At 40.4% G+C, this 19,915-nt stretch overlaps 2 protein-coding genes across 3 annotated transcripts; both read right to left on the bottom strand.

Moving 5' to 3' along the window:
- Window positions 1–506: 506 nt before the first annotated feature.
- cnot4a (CCR4-NOT transcription complex, subunit 4a) lies at window positions 507–12,266 on the bottom strand. Of its 2 annotated transcripts, none has more exons than XM_010772684.1 (13): window positions 12,031–12,266; window positions 10,210–10,432; window positions 9,357–9,554; window positions 8,959–9,045; window positions 8,517–8,618; window positions 7,556–7,681; window positions 7,299–7,423; window positions 7,021–7,218; window positions 6,329–6,383; window positions 5,958–6,213; window positions 3,977–4,468; window positions 3,047–3,280; window positions 507–2,342 (listed from the first exon to the last, which is right to left on the bottom strand). In XM_010772684.1, exons 2-13 carry the CDS (start codon window positions 10,381–10,383, stop codon window positions 2,017–2,019), a joined length of 2,373 nt encoding a protein of 790 aa, XP_010770986.1. In that variant the 5' UTR covers window positions 10,384–10,432; window positions 12,031–12,266; the 3' UTR covers window positions 507–2,016. The 2 variants fall into 2 exon arrangements, with proteins under 2 accessions (XP_010770986.1, XP_010770987.1); XM_010772685.1 differs by having other exon boundaries at window positions 7,021–7,215.
- Window positions 12,267–12,822: 556 nt separating this feature from the next.
- LOC104946800 (pseudouridine-metabolizing bifunctional protein C1861.05) lies at window positions 12,823–19,895 on the bottom strand. The gene is made up of 20 exons (XM_010772686.1): window positions 19,828–19,895; window positions 19,255–19,317; window positions 18,698–18,799; window positions 18,487–18,601; window positions 18,220–18,394; window positions 17,636–17,747; window positions 17,193–17,299; window positions 16,974–17,100; window positions 16,757–16,877; window positions 16,544–16,629; window positions 16,246–16,373; window positions 16,107–16,166; window positions 15,954–16,017; window positions 15,778–15,872; window positions 15,238–15,366; window positions 14,780–14,894; window positions 14,556–14,693; window positions 14,120–14,286; window positions 13,450–13,532; window positions 12,823–13,281 (listed from the first exon to the last, which is right to left on the bottom strand). The coding sequence occupies exons 3-20, from the start codon at window positions 18,774–18,776 to the stop codon at window positions 13,086–13,088; spliced, it is 2,097 nt and encodes a 698-aa protein (XP_010770988.1). The 5' UTR covers window positions 18,777–18,799; window positions 19,255–19,317; window positions 19,828–19,895; the 3' UTR covers window positions 12,823–13,085.
- Between the last annotated feature and the right edge of the window lie 20 nt (window positions 19,896–19,915).

The following is a 19,915-nucleotide window of genomic DNA, read 5'->3' as shown; positions in this document are numbered from 1 at the left end:
CTCCCTGTGTCTGTCAGCAGAGCTACAGGACAGGAGTCTCTGCAGGTTTCTACTGCTGCATCGGCTGGGAGAGAGCAGAGCTGCAGACTGAAGCTCTGCCATATGCACGCATGCTCTGCTCCCACTGAAAACACACATATAGCCCTGACAACTGAGAGAACAAATCATATCTGCATTATAGTTGTGTGTATTATTTAATGTACATAGTAACCACTTGTAATTGTTATCCAGTGTGATTAAACATGGTGTCTTTGAGAAAGTGTGGTATCATTCTGTGTAATCTAGTGTGTGCTCGACTGAAGTTTGACTGCAGAGCTTCATCACTGACAGAAAGCCAGCTGCCCTCTAGTGGAAGACATTGGAACAACAAGCAGGAGTGATTTATAGTGACCACCCTCGGGAGTTATACACAGTATGGCGGTGAGTACTTTCAAGTTTAAATATTAATAAGTCTACATGTTTGAAACGGGGTCGCTGAGAACACAACAGTAGACAAACACCAGCTCTGAGTTTTCAGTTTTATTTAAGGTTCATTTTTCCAGACCTGCAGAGGACAGTTCACTTCCTTTTAGCGCCTCACTTTTGTTTTTTTTAATGTGCAACATCATGTTAAAACCCACTGTATGACTGTTGGATTCTCCTGGATGATTTTGTTCATTTTTGTGAAATACTGTTAAATAGGGAACAGCAGGAGGGGTGGGAGTGGAGGGTAAGAGAGAGAGAAAGAGACAGAGCGAACATAGATCAGAATTAAGAATTCAAAAAAGAAAATAGGCGGTGGTCGGAGGTCGGTCTCAAATCCTAGAAAGGATGAGAGCTTTTTAAATCACTGCTACAGTACTTGGAATTGTCTTGCAGCCCCTTCCTTTGGGACCCTCACATACAGCTGCTGAAGTCATACAATATTGCATTTTTTTCAGCAATCCTTGACGCTAGACTCGCCCTCCAATCACTCAAGCTCCTTTCTCTCAGCTGTCTGTTTTAAGGCCTCGGTTAAGCCCTCATGGGTCCAACAAAGGGACCTGCTAACCCTGTTGCTACCCTCTTTAGTATCTTTGACATATCCTCATCCATTTTGTCTTCTCTTCGTGGTGGCTGTCCATGTTAGGGGTAGCTACTGTAGGCACCACACAGTGGCACTGTGAGTAAGAGTCTAACCCTAGAGTTTAGGATGTGTGCCACCCTCTCCCTGCTGCCCTGTGCTCTATCCTCTGATACAGAGGTTCAGCAGCATTCTCCCTGCAGCAGGACAGGGCCAGTGGGAGTCCTCCACTAAAGGGAAAGTGGGCCAAGTGGCCTCTCAGGCCGGCCTTCTGTGTCCCCACCGAACAGGGAGTCCATGCATAGCCTGTGCCCTCAACTCCCCTGTCATCTGCATTCACTCTAACAACCAAATCTCAGCTTTTCTTTTAAAAACACTCTCAGAAGCGCCAACCCCTTTTTTCTCTCTCTCTCTCGCTCTCTCTCTCTCACCTCTTATTCACAACTTGGCTGTTAGGGTTGACCCAGTTAAAGTGGGGAGGATGAGGGTCTTTGGGGCAAAGCTTCAAGAGCAGATTCACAGCTTGCTTAATTCCTCGAGAAAACGAATCGTCACCTTTCAGAAACATAAATGTTGTTCATGCTTAATCATTAGTTACTTTTTTTTAAAAACACCTCCCTTCAGCTCATTTGTTTCTCTGTGGTGTTAGCTCTGGTGTCACCGCTGGGCGCTCGGTGCTAAACTGTCTCCTGTGCTCTCCGTTAGCAGCGAGCTACATCATGAATGCCATGTGGCGCCCAGAACTAGGTCTAAGGAGTGATGATGGTCGCATGGAAAGAGGACCGATGACTTGTGCGCCACAAACAAAAACAAATGGGCCTGGGAGTCGACGTAAGGGAATGAGGAAGAGAAAAAGAAGAAAGCATGTTTGTTACTTTGTTAATAATTTTTCATACTCTGCAGATTGGTGTGTATTGGATTGAGGGGAGGGGTACAGGATGAGTGGGTATAAAGTGGGGGGGTGTAGTCTGTGTTCAGTGGCGGTCCACAGCGGCACTCTGTAGCAGCTCTGTGGCCGGCTGTCCGGGGGGTCTGAAGGCGGTTCTGGAAGCCGGTGGGGTGGAATGGAACTGGCTGGCAGGGTTGGGGTGTGCATGTAGGGAGGCCCAGCTGCTGGCTGCTCTGTGGTGGAGGGGGATGTGGGCGTCCAGGAGGCTGCTGTGGAGGGGCTGGGGGGGGGCGGACATCGCAGAGCAGGCCGGACCGTCCATCTCTGTGAGAGCCTGCAGAGACTTGAGCCAGTGGGGGGGGTTGTCGTCCTGGAGACAGTCTATACTGTTCCCCGCTGACGCCGGGATACCTGGGGATAAACACAAGGTGAGATACAGAAACACTTTGAGGGTTGTTTTTAAACTTCATGTATTTTTGTTTAGTTTTTTGTGAATTAATTTATTGCTTCGATTTAAGTGTTTTTTCATAGTTCTGGGATCTGATGAGGATACCAGGACAAAGTTTTGAAGTTCATTTCCGTGGTTTTTATATTCTTAGGGCTTTGGTTGTTATCTTTTCAAGGTTCTTTATTTAGTCGGACATAGCTACAGTTATGCCGATGTCAGGGATTTTAAGGGTTCTGATCGTTTTCTATGACATCAGAGACCATGTCAACTCATTCATTTATATCTGTATGATTTAATAACGTAGTGTTATGTAAATGAGGCGGCAAACTACCAACTACTTATTTCCAGGAGTGAGTTTTATGCTGTTTATTTTTTTATTGTATTTGTTGTTTTATACATTTATTTCGAATGGATGATCCAGAGGCCAACATGGCATTTTATAATCCTTTATTTTGTCTGATCAAGTCCAAAACAAGAAGTATATTAATTATTAAATTACATTAAATAAACTACTTCATTCCTCATATGTCACACATTTTTGGATTCCAGCCTCTTTATTGTGGGAAAGAGTTTCTTTGTCTGGTATTTTAGTAAACTGATGTCCAGCTTTGATGTGCCGTGAGAAACGGTGTCTCCTAACCAACTGCCTTAAAGGGACAGTGTGTACCTGTGATGATGGCAGGGTCCATCCAGCTGGCTGGGCTTTCCCAGCTCAGGCTGTGTGAGAGACCTGCCGGCCCCATCGGGCCCCCGATGTGGTTAACACTGTTGGAGGATGAGGAGGATGAAGAGGAAGAGGAGTTTGGGAGGCCCCCGAAGTTGATGTTGATGTTGGGCAGCAGAGCTCTGAGGCCGTCCTGCCACTCTTTCACATTTAAGCCTTCTATAGAGCCACTGTTCTCTGCAGGAGAGGAGGAGAATCAGTCACTTTCTGCCGACTAGTGGTCAGCTGCAGAACTGCATCTACCAGCATGCCCTCTGTGAGGTCAATAAACACTCATTGAAACAAGTATCACAATCAATGGGAGGAGCGAGAACTCAAATCATTTACTTAACGAAGGAAATACCAATTTACAAGTAAACGTCCGAGAAATAAATACCTGAAGTTTTCAGGCAGAATGGCTCCTTTCAGAAAGTCAATTATTATGTTAAATATATTATTATTAATCAAATCAGATAATTGGATTATAATCACTGGTGCTTTAACATACTTGTACTGCTATTGCTAGAGGAGCTTTACATACCGGTTCATTAAAAAACACAGGATATGTTTTTGTAAATGTTTGATATACATTTCATTGTAAAATCTTAAGCTGTAAAATAACTAGTAAGTTCAGCTGTGCGATGAATGTGGAGTAAACAGTATACTGTTCCCCTCTTAGATGAAGTGGAGTAGAAGTATAACATAGCAAAACATGTCAAATGTAAAGTCAAAGTTCCCTCAACATTCTTCTTAAGTACTTAGTTTATTTACTCAGTTACTGTCCATCACTTATCACAATGCTACAAGGCCGCAGTGTATATTAATTGTGATATTAGATAAGAGTTTGAACGTGTAACGTAACTCAGTGTTAACATGCAGAAAGGCATCCAGTACCTGAGATGGGGATCCCGCCCAGCCCTGTGTTGTGCTGAGGCGGCAGATTCAGGTCCAGGTAATTACTGTGTGAGGCAGCACTGGCTGAGTGGTTCAAGTGTGTGAGGTTATTTCGTGTGGGGACGCCCATCCAGGGGTGTCTGGAGGATAGCAGCTGCTGCTGGCTGGCCTGGCTGTGACTGCCGGGGAAACTGAAGGAGCTGTAGATGGCTCTGTGGTGGAGCTGGGGGAGGCGAGGCAGGCCGCTGGGGAAGTGGTGCGAGGCGTTCGGGTTCATGGGGGGCAGGCCGTGACTGTGAGCGTTGTGGGAGAGGAGCCCCGGGGACAAGGGGCACTGATCCTGCACCGACAGCTCCTTCTCGATCAGGTCGGCCAGGGCTTTACGAGTGACGTCGAACGGATCGAAGCCCAGGTCGTCGTCCTGCTGTTTGCTGGACGAGCCGAAGCCAAAGGCCGCCTGCCAGTCTGTGGAGGAAGACACTGGTATTGTGTCTGTGAGGAGGGAGGAGGGAGGAGAGAGGAGAGAGGAGTTATGGAGCCGTTCTTCATGTGAGAAAGTACGAACTGACGAGCCGTGGGAATTCTTCAGCTAATTGATGATTAGCCTCGAGTCTCCAGACTTTGGGATGCTTAGCCTTTAACACCAGAGAGGCTACTTCTGTGACTTTCTACTATTTAAAACATTTCCAAACACTTTGTATTTTTCTTATAGTTTTACATTTCTATTTCTAATTGTTTTCTTTGTTTTCTTTCCCCGTAAAGAACTTTGTAACTGTCACAAAGAATAGACATTTTCGGTCACAGTTTGCAAACACACAACATCCAGCTCAATGAGGGTTACTGCGGGTTAAAGCCAACCCTCTTGTTTTGTAAAAAGGATGTCCACTTCTTATTTCTACTCAATATTTATCTCTTCTTTAAGACATTTATGATGACAAACTCTAAAAACATGCAAATATGAAGATATATAAATTGCAAGTGTGATACAAGTGTTGAGGAGGACTTTTTTTTGTCTCGATGTTATTATTTCTAAAAACAGTCACTCCCATTCAAATTTCTCCCATTCAAATAATTGCTTACTAAAAGGCACCATTCAAAACGGTGTCACAAATAAACACTGTTTCCTTCTCCATGCTGGATGCCATCAAGCACAAGGGTCATTTTAAATTACTAAGATTATTTTGTCGACACTACGGGGATACACCCAACAGGTACAATTATAGGGCTGTGCAATTCATCGTATTTTAAATCGCAATTACGATTTTGGCCTGCCACAATTACGAAAACAACATCGAAAAAAATGATTATTTTGCTTTGCTAGGTTGTGGCAGTGCACTGCAACATATTTGATCTCATTTATTTTAGTCTAATTAATTTGTATTTATCATATTTATATATGTTTAGTAGCTTATTGAATTGCGCTCCAAAATATTTGTTGATCTTGTTTATTGGCCTTTATTATTTTTGATATTATTTATTTAAATGTGAATATAAATGTATCATTTATTTTTGTATTGGTTTTGCAGTTGAATTATACGTTAAGGGTAATCAACAGTTAAACAGATACTGTTCAAACTATTATTTGTATTTGTTTTAAAGTTCAATAAATGGATGTTTTCAAAGTCAATGAATAATCGTATTTAATAATCGTGATATCAATTATTGACCAAAATAAATCTTGATTAAGATTTTAGCCATAATCGAGCAGCCCTAGACAATTGATGCCTTTTTTTCGCTAATTTCCCATAAAATGTGTCTTTTTATTATATTATTAAGATGGCCAAGTCTCCACCATTTTTATAATCCAGGGAAATAAGCAGAAAATACCTAAATTATGGAGACATTACTATTCCAGTCAATGCTATGATGTTTAATGCCAATGGCCACAGTATAATGAAAACACTGATGACAGGTCAACTCACTGTTTGAAACCAGACCAAAAACCCTACAGACAAACGAAATGTTTAAATCTCCACTTTACCTGACGTGAAAAGGCTCTGTGGTTCGGGGGTCATGGGCCAGTCCGAGTTGCAGCGGGGGGAGCTGGGGAAGGGGGGGAGGCCGGCGGGGAGAGGGTTAGGATGTCTGAAGTTGCTGTTGTCTGAAAAGAGCGACTGGGACTCGGCTGCCGCTCCCTCGAAGGGTGAGCGCGCGCTGAGGTCTGACATGCTGATGGGCACTACCAGGCTGGGCTTTGATAGACCCGGGGGGGGAGAGGGGGAGTCACTGCAGGCCATCTGGAGAAAGAGGGAGGAAAAAGGGGCTTGTGAGATCGTCCTTCATTTTAAAATCATGTAACCGAAACAAAACTGAGAGTAAAGGCATGGTACAAATGATTGTTATTGTTTCTACCTGTTGGAAAGTTTCTCCGTTCATCATACCGATCGACTCTGGTTTATCACTGGGACTGCAAATTCAAATGACAGACAACTTTATTAGTATTTAATAACAAACCAATACATCAAGTAGGGCTGTGCGATTATGGCAAAAATCATAATCACGATTCTTTTGGTCAATAATTGAAATCACGATTATTAAAAACGACGATCCATTTACTTTGAAAACATCAATTTATTGAAAAAAACCAAATGTGAACAGTATGTTTTTAACAGTGGATTACCCTGAACTTTTAGTATAAATCAACTCAAAATTTTTAATTTTAAATGTATTTATTTTTAAATAAAAATAATAAGTGTGCCTTGGCGATTACGTTGATTTCGTAACCGTTGCAAGCCAGAATCGTAATGAGATTAAAATACGATTAATTGCACAGCCCTAACATCAAGGAGGAAACGTGTTGAAAAGTAGATACATTATTAAATGAATTTAATCTATGGCTGCATCGCTGTTACATCCAGAATCAAAAAACTATTTCTTAGTTAAGAGAAATGTAATTTAAGGAGTTGCTGTTATAACACTGAAAAATAATATTAGTGAGAACATCCCTGTAGTCTGACAGACAAGAGACATGTTTGGATACAAATGAACTGAAAACCTTTTTGAAGAATAAATAAAACAGTATTTTTTAGAGTGGTGTGCATTACCTGTTACTGTCGCAGTTGGAGGAGAAGGGGGACAGCGCAGAACACTGAGCAGAACCCATGTCTGTGTCTAGCCCGTCTGAAGTGATGCCTTCTTGGTCTAGAAAGTCTAGCAGCGGAGGAGACTTGCGGTCCTCTGAAATCCCATTGGACAGTTTGCTGTGTCCTGACAGCGTCGGCCAGCCATCTTTACCGTTGCTTCTGTCACAAAGAGAGCAGCAGAGAAGTGAGGCTTTGCACCAGGGGAAGCAAGAAGAGGAAGACATCAATACAAAACCAACCTCTGTGTGGAGTTGGATTTGCTCTTTGACTTCTCGGCTCCACATGCTGGAGGTTGTAGAAAGCTAGGGTTAATTTTATAGAGGTCTTGGAGGAGTTTCTGCTCATACTCTTGATGTTTTCCCGCCTAAAAACAAATAGACACACTATTGGTCAACATGAATCCTTTCGTTAATATAAAGAGCATAACCCATGGTCAACACATACAGCAAAGAGTGACAATTTGTTTTACATTTCACAAAAAGAAACAACTATTTACCTGCATTTCCTCTTTTGTAAAGCTAGCTGCTTCATCCCCCAGCTCATGTAGATACATACAATCAGGTTTTGGACACTGCATACTTTTAAGAAAGTAACTGCAGTACTTTGTTGTGCCTAAAGAAGCCTGTAGCAGAACAAAAAGAGAAGACCATTACACACTCGTCAATCAAGCCTATGGACTTTTCTTTCAAGGACTTTTGGTTTAATCCTACAAAGCGGGTTGTTTAACCCTTGTGTTGTGTTTGAAAGCTGTTACCGTTCATGGTGTTGGCGGGTACATTTTGACCCATGATTTATCTCAGTCCAAAAGACAACAAAAAAATGGCCATCATCCAATAAGGTCATAACTAACTTATTATGCATTCATAACCGTACAATCCTGTTGATTTAATGTTATGGCCCAAAACACATTACACCACATATTGCACACGTGCATGTGTGTGTTCAGGTTCAAGTGTTAGTGTATTCTTTGAGAAAGGTTGAGTTCCCGTGGGGGGATGGGGGCAGAGGGAGGGTGTTCGCGGACCAGGTTGCAAAAAATGATTGTTACAGTGGATGAAGGGGGAGGGGGAGGGGTGTCTAAAGTCAAAGGTGAATCTTGATTGGGCCAAATTTGACCTCGAGTCACCCAAAACAATTCTGCCGGGCCTCCCCAGACCCCAACACCAAATTATACACTTTTTTCTTTGGAGATTTTCCGTCTTGGCTAAAATTGTCAAAATCTGTTTTGTAGTGTTTATATAGCTGTTGTGGAGGACTTCGTGAAGCCTTGTTCCGATGTAGTTATTATATCATTTGTACTTGAAACGGGTCACGGGAGACCCGAACACAACATAAAGAGTTAAAGGATGTTTACATTTTACAGAGAAATAAATATAGAATAAAGTTATCACATGGCTTTTATACAAATAAAACTCCTTATCATATACATATGAGAAAAGCAGTTTCTAACGTCTCACCTTGAGTGTTCTCCCATCAACGACCACGTTGTTTACACACTGTATTGCTCTTAACGCGTCTTCAGAGCGGATGTAAGTGACATAAGCGCTGGCACTCGGCCCCTGTAAAAACAGAAAATGTAAGTAAACATACAAGGCAAACACATCCGTTGAAGCGGAATGACTCTGTTTACAGAGGTATTCCAGGAAAGCAATGAATAAGGATTTCTAACATTGATTCCTCACATTGCAATAATGACGGGTAAGAAAAGATATGCTAAAGAAAAAGGGGGGAAAACGACATGATATGCAATTAAAATAACTAAAAAGACAGAAATAATGTGTTTACAACAAAGGGGTTAACATGTGTCTGTTAAAGAGAAACATTTAATTGATTATGTTCTGGTCCTATTCAGAAACAGACATCTTGGATACATATTGTAGATGGCATCGAACCTCTTACCTGTGACCCTGCGTATGATGTGCTATTGTTGATGACCACTTTATGGATTTTCCCAAACCTCCCAAAATACTCTGGTCGTTTTAGGACCTGTGAGCACAATGAACAAAATATATCACTTATCACAAAGTTTCGGGTGCAGTGTGAACTCTTAAAAACATTTAAAGAAAATAATGAAACGTAAGGCTTCAGAGGGAGCTTGTCACTGAAAGGCCTTTAAAATGTGCATTAAATATACGAATGTATTTTTGAGAATGACTGTCAGAATAATCCAAAATAAATCTAGCAGCCGTTTACTTCAGTTTGTCACAGCCATATTCACATCAAGCTAAAACAGTTTCAACACTATTAAGTCACATCGAGCATAAACCACTGAGCTTTTGGAGCGCCCCTGAACTCACCTCTGGGTCGGCGAGTCGCTGCGAGAGCCCGACCACGAACACCAGGTTTCTCTGCACCACTCGGACACTTGCCAGGTGCTTTCGGTTTTCTGTCACCTTCTGCTTCTTCTCGTTCTGTTTCTGCTTCTTTTCGTTCTTTATCCTTTGGATCTCCTCCTGTGACAGGGGCTTGTACACAGCGGGGTCCTCTGGGTAAGGCTACACATAAGAGGAGAAATATGTTAGAGATATCAAACATATGAAACAATTATACTATTCTAGTTGTTTCGTAAAGGTTAGTGAGTAACTGAGGCCTTTGGTTGTCAACATGGTAGTCCAACAGACATTACTAGCCAAGCTGAACATCATGTATGATATATATATCTGATATGATTTATTAGTATAGTATCATGATTACTTTACATGTTTTGATATGTACAAGCAGAATGTTTTATTTTCTTTAGTATTATTTAAAAACTATTTCTTTGTTTTTATATAATTGGTTCATTCCTCATGTTGTCTTTCAGATTTTCCTTTTCTTGTTAGTTTTTTATCCGAACGTTGAGGGGAGGTCTGTTTTTTAAGTCAATGGCTTCATGAACTCTCAAGAAACACATTTCGTATTTTCTGGATTTGATTCTGTCTTATTTGTGTGCAATTAAAATCAAATCTGTTGAGGCTGTAAACTGTAAATGACTATGAGCTAATGTTTGAACTAACAGGCTGCTTTAGAGGGCAAAACCAAAGTGTATCTCTCCCCCAGATTAATATTTGGACACAGGCATCATCATCCCTTCTGTTGTCACTAAAGAAAAATCCCCTGTCAGTCGTGATGAGTTCCTCTGCCTTCATATCCATCTCATCATCTCCTCACCTTTCTGCAGGCGGGGCAGAGGCCATTCTCGTCTGTGCGAATGCGATGCCAACAGAAGCGGCAGATCTGATAGCCGCAGGTGCAGGGGAAGAAGTTGACGTCATCAATCTCCAGCGGCTCCAAACACAGAGGGCACTCCATGGGGTCGTCCTTCATCTCAGGGCTGTGGGACATCCTATGGCACGGCGATGGTGAGCGTCGAAGCTGGTCACAGAGCACAAGGCTGAAAAAACAAACAAAGTTTAAAAGCTCCATCATGACATGATTCAACATAATATCAGCTGAACTTGTCGTCCTGACACATGGCTGGATAGTAAAGCCTCTGAAACCGACGATATGACCACCAAGGTCACAATATCAGACAGAGCACACCAAAATGCATTTCACATTTTATCAGCAAAGGAAACGCCACAGTCAACGAGTTAATCTGCTGACACCGTTTTGATGAAACTTTGAAGAGATGAGTTGATTCAACTGCATGGTTGATTTATAGGCTGTGGTTTGACAAACTACAACAAACATTGTACTGGCGGTTAACTGCATTGTGTTTCTAATGTTTCGTCTCATTCATTTCCGCCACAGAGTGTAGCACAAATATTGAAAATGGCTCTCAGTAGATTTCAGCTGAAACAATTAGTCAAGTCTGAAATTAAAAGTATTCTGAATATCGACTTATCAAACAAAATTAGACATTTAGAAAATAGACTTCGGCTCTGATAGGTTGCAAAGCAAAAGCCTCCAGAAATTGAGTTAAATAAACATTAATTTGAAACATTTCAAACATATCCTGAATATCCATGTTAACCTCCACAAAGGTTTAATCATTACAGGGCTTTGTGACATACTGTATACGTGTAATGCAGACTACCCTAATAAAAGACCACAGCCTGTATATCTTAGAAAACAAGTCGAAACAGCTGTCATCATGTTTAAGGGATAATGCGGATGTTGTGGCATCTTCCAAGGGTTGACAGTATTTGACACATCGTCATGATACACGTCAAAAGGGAAACAACTGCATTTATGTACAGTTGAGACCTTATTCTTTTAGCATTTACACACCGGTTTCAACACGACAACACTGCAGCCACTAGGCCAGCTCATGATAAACCCAGATTGATCAAACCTGACAGTGTACAGCTGAGTTAAACGATAACAGGGAAATGCCAACATTTTCAAATATGTGCCAACATTTCACTGATACATTAACACGTACAGGAGTGTCACAGTTCTCCTGCTTCCCTAACAGAAACCAGCTGATTGGTAAAGTCGTGTATGAAGCCTGAGTACCTAGCGGGTAACTTTAGCTTCTCTCTCTACTGGATCGTACATTATGACAGATGTTATTTGACTAACATTAGGCTAAGCTAACATTAGCCGCGAATTGGTGAAAGAAGCCGGTTTAACTAATAGCAAGTATCCAGGAGCAGTTGTGAGTGTAATCACAAAACCAAAACACAGAGGTCATTATTTACTCCATACTGACATTTTAAAATACCTCTGCCACAACGATACGCCTTCTCTCACATATTAACTGACAGCTTGCTTAAAGCTGACCGCTAGCATCGGCATAGCTAGCATGCTACATTCTCATCAGAGTTTACGATGAGGCCTACACAAGCTAATGCTAACCTGGGAACAAGTTGTTGGCACTATAAACAATTGACATGGCTCTCACGACATTCAGATTACCTGGACACTGGGCAGAGAATACTCCACTATCCGTGTGTAAAATAGTGACATACACACAACTGTCCTTTATTTATTATGGCAGGATGGAAGCTGGCTAGCCCAACTAGCATCTCGGCTAGCGTTACTTACCCTGTCCGTATTTAGCTTAGGATTCCTCTCCAAAGGGAGTCACACCAAATTGGGCGGGGACTGCTAGCCTATGTGTCTGAAATGTCAAAATTCCTATAACCGGTCACTTAAGATAACCGTAGTTATGTTGTTCTGTTGTGATTAAAAGGCTATAGAGATGTTTCGCCCCTTTCTTTTCTTGGTATAGTGGAGACAATTTACGCTCAAACCACCATCTTAGCTAGCATTAAAGTAGGGAGGAGGGAGTGGGGCAAGTGTTCATAGCAACTGAGTCTGCGCTGAAGGACAGATGCTTTGTGGGAAATGACGTTTTCGGTTGAAGTGGGGCCAGCGTGGGACTGGAGGGTGCATTTACAAATAATATTCCAGATAGATAAAGGGAGTGTGATGCTGGTTATGGATAAGAACTGAAGTATTGTGTTTTTCTTTAATATGTAGGAAAGAACATTTGCTGGTAAAGTTTTACTTGTAATATTATTATGGTTTTATTAGTACTGTTACTTTTTTTTGTCAATGAATTATGCCAATACATTTTCTTTCTTTTTTTTCTTCCTTTTTTGAAGGGTGACCATTCTTATTCTTTTGATATTAGGTACGTTTTTTTGACAGAAAACATTGGACTAATGATTTTAGTTAAGTTAATAAATATAAAAAGACTGTTAGGAGTTAAATTACAGAACAAGAAAACAGGAAAAACACAAGAAAATGACTATAGTATTATATCTATCTTTCCTGTTAAATATGTATCTTTATTTATTTTTAAGAAATAAACCACCACATCAGGCTACCTTATACCATTTTATAATTTATTCACAATGATTTGTAATCAAGAAAGTGTTTAAGTTATTTGTCTTTAGACCAATATCAAATATCATATCAAATGTGTATTAAATGGTTTAATGTAGAATCTTTATACATCACGCTTTACAATCCAATCACACACTAAAAGGCCTAAAATTATCAAACTGACAAAAATATTTGAAAAACTAATGCATATTATTAGACCCACTTTTCTACTTTTCCCCAGGTAGGTTTTTAAATGGTGTTTAACATTTTTAATCAATCCACATGAAGCTGGGTTTTGGCCATTCTTGAGTCTTGACTTTGTTGGGATCCACAGATTCGAAGGTGAGCGTTGGGGCGATAGGATGTGGTGAGGCCAGAGAGAGACGAGCAGCCAGGAGCCCCATCCGAACACAGCTGTCTGTGTCTCGCTGCCGGAGGATCCCAGCCATCAAAGCACCTGCGAGACTGCAGACAGGGAAGGGATAAATGTTGTTTAGTTTTGAATGTTGTTGAGTTACAATCATTTTGTAAGTGAGAGAAAAAGTTCATGAGAAATAAGAGGATGAAACAGAAGCAGAAAGAAAGTTTGAAATTAAAAAATAATGTGTAGTAGGTCAACTAAATGTCCAGCACCTGTCTCCTGCTCCTGACACATTCATGGTCTCGTCTGCCGTCACTGTCAGCGCCGGGTAGTGGACAGCACAGAGCTTCCTCTTCTGCAAACGTATAGTTCACTTAACTGTCACTTTCACTGTTGTCATCATCATCATCTGAATTATCATCATCCTCAACGTAATTATCATCAGTTTAAAGCTAATGCTTCACCTAACAAAAGTTCCTCTGATTTTGTTAGAGAACAGCCATGTCAAGAAATTCTTATAAAAATTATATATTAATAAAAATGTTCACTTTTTTTTCACGTCAGTATGCAATTAGTGTTTGATTAGCAACAGCATTGATTTGGCTGCATTTTAACTATTATTTTGAGGAAAATAACACACATTTTGTTCTAAACTACCATTTTGAAGCCATGGACCGATCGATAGCCCAATGTTATAAAACGCATGATTATATACTGTAATGGTAGTAGAATCACAAATTGTGGTTATAATGGGGTTCTCTGGGGGCTTTGTCCTCAAAGGGCCTCAGTGACTGTGTTTTGGTTACACAGCTTAATTTTTGAGTTTTTCACTGGAGTTGATCTTCTAAAATTCAGGGAAAAAACCAGCTTACACCCTTTCCAAAATGTATGTACATTAACAAAAAAAGCCAAAGTTAAGGGTTGAATATAAGTTGCCCTCACCTTCTTCTGTTTCCTTGGCTGCAGGTTGACAGAGCCGGCTTCATGCTCTCCACACACCAGAACCCCACTCTCCCCCAGAGTCACCACCAGACAGTGGAGATGCTCCAGGAGAGGGCGTGAGAGAGCCACAGCAACACTCAGCACCTCCTCAACAGAGCTAGGCAGCACTTCAACCCACAAGACAAAACAAAACCACATCCTCAATGACACTACTTCCCAAGAACACTAACTTCACACACTGTTGAAAGATTCAAAGGGCTTTAAAAACACATCAAAAAATAATAAAAATAGTGTAAGCTCAGGAGTTTAGCATTCTTATGGCCTGTTGGATAAAACTGTCCCTGAGTCTGGTCATTGTATGTTGGGTTATGTGTTTGCCAGGATAAAGAAGTAAATTAGGGGTTAAACCATGACGGATTCAATAAATACACTTTACCTTCAGGTGTGGGCAGGCCCAGAGTTTTGTTCATGGTGCGCAGCTCGGCCAGGTTTGGGGATGAATAGGAAAGGGACTTCCAGGCGTCGGACAGGAAAGGCTTACAGGCTTTATCTGAATCTGTCGGCTCATACCAAACTGTGACACACATTGATTGTGTTGTATTAGAGTCAATGAAAGCTTCTGACCATGATCATTCATAGTGAACATCTCTCCATGCTTACCATTGATGTTGTGTTTTTTGGCAATGGAACAAACATAGTCTATGGTGGAGACAGGGATGTTTCCATCCAGACACACGAGGGTGGCTGATGAAAGCTGCTTCTCAAACTGTGACACCTACCAACAGATATTAAGTCATTAAACTTCATTTCCATAGCACATTTCAGAACAAGAGGTGCGTCGAAAAAATAATATAGATATATATATAAAACAAACTTGGGTTGCAATTTGTAATTTTTGTAATCTTATTTTGTTGTACAACCCTAAAAATAATCAGTTCAAAAATCTTTGGAAGTGTAAAATAAAACAATAAATATACACATTCAGAACTGGAAACTGGAAAATGACTCCATGTTGGACAGTGTTGGAGCGAATTGGAGCGAATTACCTGCATTTGTATGGAATTTGATCACAAATCCTTGTCTGTAGCCTTGCTAAAATAGAGGCTTGTTATACTTACATACTGCGCTGTGATCTGCTGATGAATGTCCATGTCTCCCAATCCTAGACTCAGTTCTCCACTAGCAGTGATGACAGCACAGTACGTAGCCGTGCTCTGCTCTTCTAACCTGGCCACACCACTTGTGTTCTTACAGAAATAAGGACCAAAAGTCAGGTTAACATTAACAAGCCCTTTGAGCACCAGGAAAAGCGCTTTATAAATGTAATGTATTATTATTATTATTATTATTATTATTATTATTATTATATATAAGCAAAACAAATTATATATTGTATTAAATCAGCAAGTCGCTTTAACATTTAATTTCAAGTGAGACCTGAGTACAGTCTGAGTGCTTTTTGAAATACCCTTGGTGTATGTATTACAAGGAAATGAAAAAGGCAGATAATGTAAACAAAATTCACTCCTAAAATGATGAACCTCTAACCAAATCCTTTAACTGGCTTTTCAAAATCAGTATTTCAAGTTTCAGTCTTTAATATAATTTTTTCTATTTGAATCATGCTTGGTGATAAACAACTGTTGATGTTTACATACCATATGTTTACAATAGTGTAGCACTGCCTCGCTGTGTGAATCAGCTCCAGTAGCTGAGATGAACAGAGGGCTGCGGCCTAATCGACTCAGAGAGTCTGGAAGGAAAATGAGTGGGACAATTTGTTTCACAGTCCGTATGAAAACATGTGCATGTACATAATCAGATAAAAACACACCAGCGATGTTCCGTCCTACACCACCAAATGATTGACACACACTTCCTGGGTTCGTCTGTCCAAACTGAAAGAGATAACACATTATTTCTCAGAAGTAAACTACATTAATCTGGCTTTACGTGATCTGCAGTAGATTGAATTAATGTAACTTACAATAAGTGTTTCTGCTTTTCCTTTTGCAATAAAATCAACGTTTATTCCTCCAATGACAACCTGTAAGAGAACAGCATTGTGGGTACTGTAGTGTGACAGTATTTGACAAAATCCTCCATTGTACATTTGTTATACTCACTATATCTGAGTCTGAGTGTTTTCCATGACGATTGGTGTTTCCTCTGCACTTTCTCTCAGTCATTTGTCGTGACAGTGCGCGGGCTATCTGACTGCCAACTTTAGCATTGTTATGAATGAGAGCAATGTCTGAGAGCAAAAGAAGTTACGGATTTTGTACGTGTTTATACAGCTTGGAAACATTGTGTGGCCTTTGAGAAAAAACGTTATCAGACTTCACTGTGCCTTTTCCTTTCAAAATGATTTGATATTTGAGCTTGAGCTCTGAATCTGAATAATTCAGATTTTCAGAAGGATACTGGCATGAAGGGACTTTCCTTCAGTCAGCTCGTTGACCTTTTGAAGAATGAACGGCGTCACATCTCTTCCTGTTATACCTTTAACACTGAAAAACAAAACAAATACAGAAAGTCCAGAGATCCAGACAGATCTTTACGTTTCTGAACTCGTTTTGAAATGTTGATTAAACAAAAGTTCAACAGATTATAAGCCACAGCAGCGACTCTCTGTACCTTGCCTCTGTGACTGCAGCCTGAACGGCCTCCTCTATCAGCTGGCCGGCGGCTGCATGCTCTTCTGGGATGGGCACGGCTAACAGGACGCCACTTTGGAGACCCAGGGACAGAGTGCTCGCTGAACGACACAAAAGAGACAAATTCATAATAGTTTAAAATAAATAGTAGACATTGAATCTGTGTTTTAAGGATATGAATTGATAGTAGCCTATACCAATAAGTTTGGCAGCCTCCTCAGGGTTGAAGACATGGAAAGGAGAAGTGAATCCGCTTTGTGGAGAGAAGAAGGCTGGGAAGTTCTTAGACGCTCCATAGGTGGCTACACAGACACCCTGTGTCTCCTAAAAATATATGCAATAACAGGAATATAATACAGCCCAATATCTTTCTTATATTTCATTGATTTTATATATTTTTTTATCTCATATCTCACAAGGTACTCCAGGGTGCGACCGATGTCCAGAATAGATTTTACACCAGCAGAGACGACTGCAATGGGAGTCCTGCCGAGCTCTGTCAGATCTGCACTGATGTCCAGACCTGGAGGAATAATCATGACCAATGGTAAGTCTTCACATAAAAAGTAAAATTATAATATCTTATTATGTACAAACAGAACTTACAGTACTGTTCTGAACGTTTTGGTGTCTATTGCGGTGCTCATGGAGACCTAAATCAGGGTGAACTATCCCATCACCAGGCATTTATTTGACCTCCAAAGAATAATGTTAACTCATAATTGTTCATCGTTATCAATAAATCCAGTTTAACATAAAATAGCACCTTATGACACATTGTTGAATCTCCATGTGAAAAGATGCCAAAAAATCCAGTCAGTGAGTCTGTTTTTATTTTAGTACTTATAAACCTGCTTACTGTTCTCTCCGTCTCTGTGAACTCCTCCTATGCCCCCTGTGACAAACACAGGGATGCCAGCTCGATGTGCAGCTATCATCGTGGCCGACACGGTTGTTCCCCCAGAGAGCCCCTGAGAAAATATCACACAGGACAGCAATAGTGAAAAGATATTCAAAGCTCACAGAATATGACACTGAAATTGTTAACTTCCTTGTCAGCTCATAGGACTCAATTTAAGATATTTCTAATTTCTTCATGACATTTTTTGCAAGATAGTTTTGTTGGTTGTCCATATATACTTATTTTAGGTCTGTTTTGTTGTTTGTTTTCTGTCTTTTCCTACTGTTTTCTGTTTGCTTTTTTTCGTATAATGCTAATAATAATGTTATGTATTATTTGTATAGATAGGCGAGAACTCTGAATAAGTATTTTAGTATTATTTTTCCTCTCCTGCAGTTGCATTACTTTCCATATGATGTGTTTATTTTATATTAGAGTACAAGTAAATAGATTGAACTAGAATAAGTTGATGCGACCAGGTCGGCCTTCAGGTTTTAGAAAGTGATTCTTTTTTTAAATAAGTGATTGTGTTGTGGTCTCACTTTGCTGACGACGTAGGGCAGATCACGGCGGGACACCTTCATGGAGCTCTTGCAGCGGGCCAGGTGGTCGAGCTCCTCTGACGACAAACCAACATGGACGACACCATCGATCACTCCAACCGTGGCTGGAGTGGCTCCTTCAGATCGCACAATGTCCTCCACCTCCTTCGCTGTGCTGCATTAAAACATTGGTAGCACTAATTTTCAATGATTTATGTAACTTTTAGCTGCTGCTGTCAGAGTTGACTGACTCTTTAAACGGGGTACCTCAGGTTGTGTGGATAGGGCATGCCATGTGTGATAATAGTACTCTCCAGAGCAACCACTGGTTGGTTTTCTGCCAGCGCCTCAGACACAGATGAATGAACTCTGAAGAGGCTTTCTAAGAGAAGATGTGCAATTAAATCATCATTATTATCATCCCTCTTTTATACGTTATACAGTTTTTAATATAGATATGATTAAAGGATGCATTTACCATTTCTGCACAATCTGCTTTGATAAGTTGTGATTCCTCTTCTCAGGAGGAGTGCAGAAGCTCTCTTCAGCATCCTCATTCTGTTCAGATTTTGAGAGAAACCTTGAAAACAGGACGTGTTTCGAAAAAATTGTCAGCTGAACGTTTCAGACTGATGTTCCAAAGGCCAAGCCTCATCTTAGCGCCTCCTCTCTTTGGGCACTCGGAGGTCATTTCAGTTTGAGAGTCAGAATTCAACAGATTGGAAAATGTTCTTACTTTTGCTGTAATCCAAATGTCTTCTTTCCAACATACATTAAAAAAATTAGCATCGGACATTATTGGAAAGATAACGTCAATCAGAGCTTCAGAATGAATCGCAAACATTAACGCATTAAAAAACGATTTCATTATATATATCTTCCATAAGTTTGACTTATTTAGACTTCTTTCTTTGATTAAAACAATTCATAATAAACAGCATGTCTATCTAATATAGCGTATAAACCAATTCAAACAAAGAACTGCAAGTATCAAACAATGTGCTTGTATAAAAAAAAACCTATGTACATCATTACCTCAGCTTCTTGAATGAAACACGTAATCCAGTTGCATCACACCCTGCAGCGTGTTCTCTGTCACTGCAAGGCAGAAGTCCAACTCAGCCATTGTGAGGATTTCTTTGCTCCAGTTAGCTGGGATAAATTCCCACAACCTTTCCCCCTTTTTTGGGGCCACTCTCAGAAAACAAACTTCTAGAGTTAGGGTCTGTTTGCTATCTCTTTCTACCACTGCATGTATGCACCATGTGAGTTGGCTGAAATGTACTACATTGAGTAAATACTTTACATCTGATTTGTGCCAGATTTCAAATGTAACAGTCTTTAATATCTCATCAACAACACAGAGAGGATCAGAAACACACCAACAAACACTTGGAATTATAATGAACAGATCAGATCTACATCTTACAAAGGAGTATCAACATTTACATATTTCTGGTCACATACTTTATGCCGCAGGGACACCTTTTACCTGTGATAATACAATAAACATGTCCATGCTTTACAGTATTAAAAAGCCCATAGCACATTAGATTAAATCAGTTAATTATAATACAAAACAGTGTCACAAATCAAGACTAGTCTTACCTTCTTCAGTGTAACAGAAACGATAGAAACTTTGCCCAGTAGGCTGAACTTTGACCCAAACGCTGTTGACACAGACCAAAAGAATCTA

This window comes from Notothenia coriiceps, unplaced genomic scaffold, assembly GCF_000735185.1.
Source record: "Notothenia coriiceps isolate Sejong01 unplaced genomic scaffold, NC01 NC01_scaffold00011598, whole genome shotgun sequence".
Taxonomy (NCBI): domain Eukaryota; kingdom Metazoa; phylum Chordata; class Actinopteri; order Perciformes; family Nototheniidae; genus Notothenia; species Notothenia coriiceps.
The sequence above is the reverse complement of the archived record's forward strand: the minus strand, read 5'-3'. Positions and strand labels throughout refer to the sequence as shown.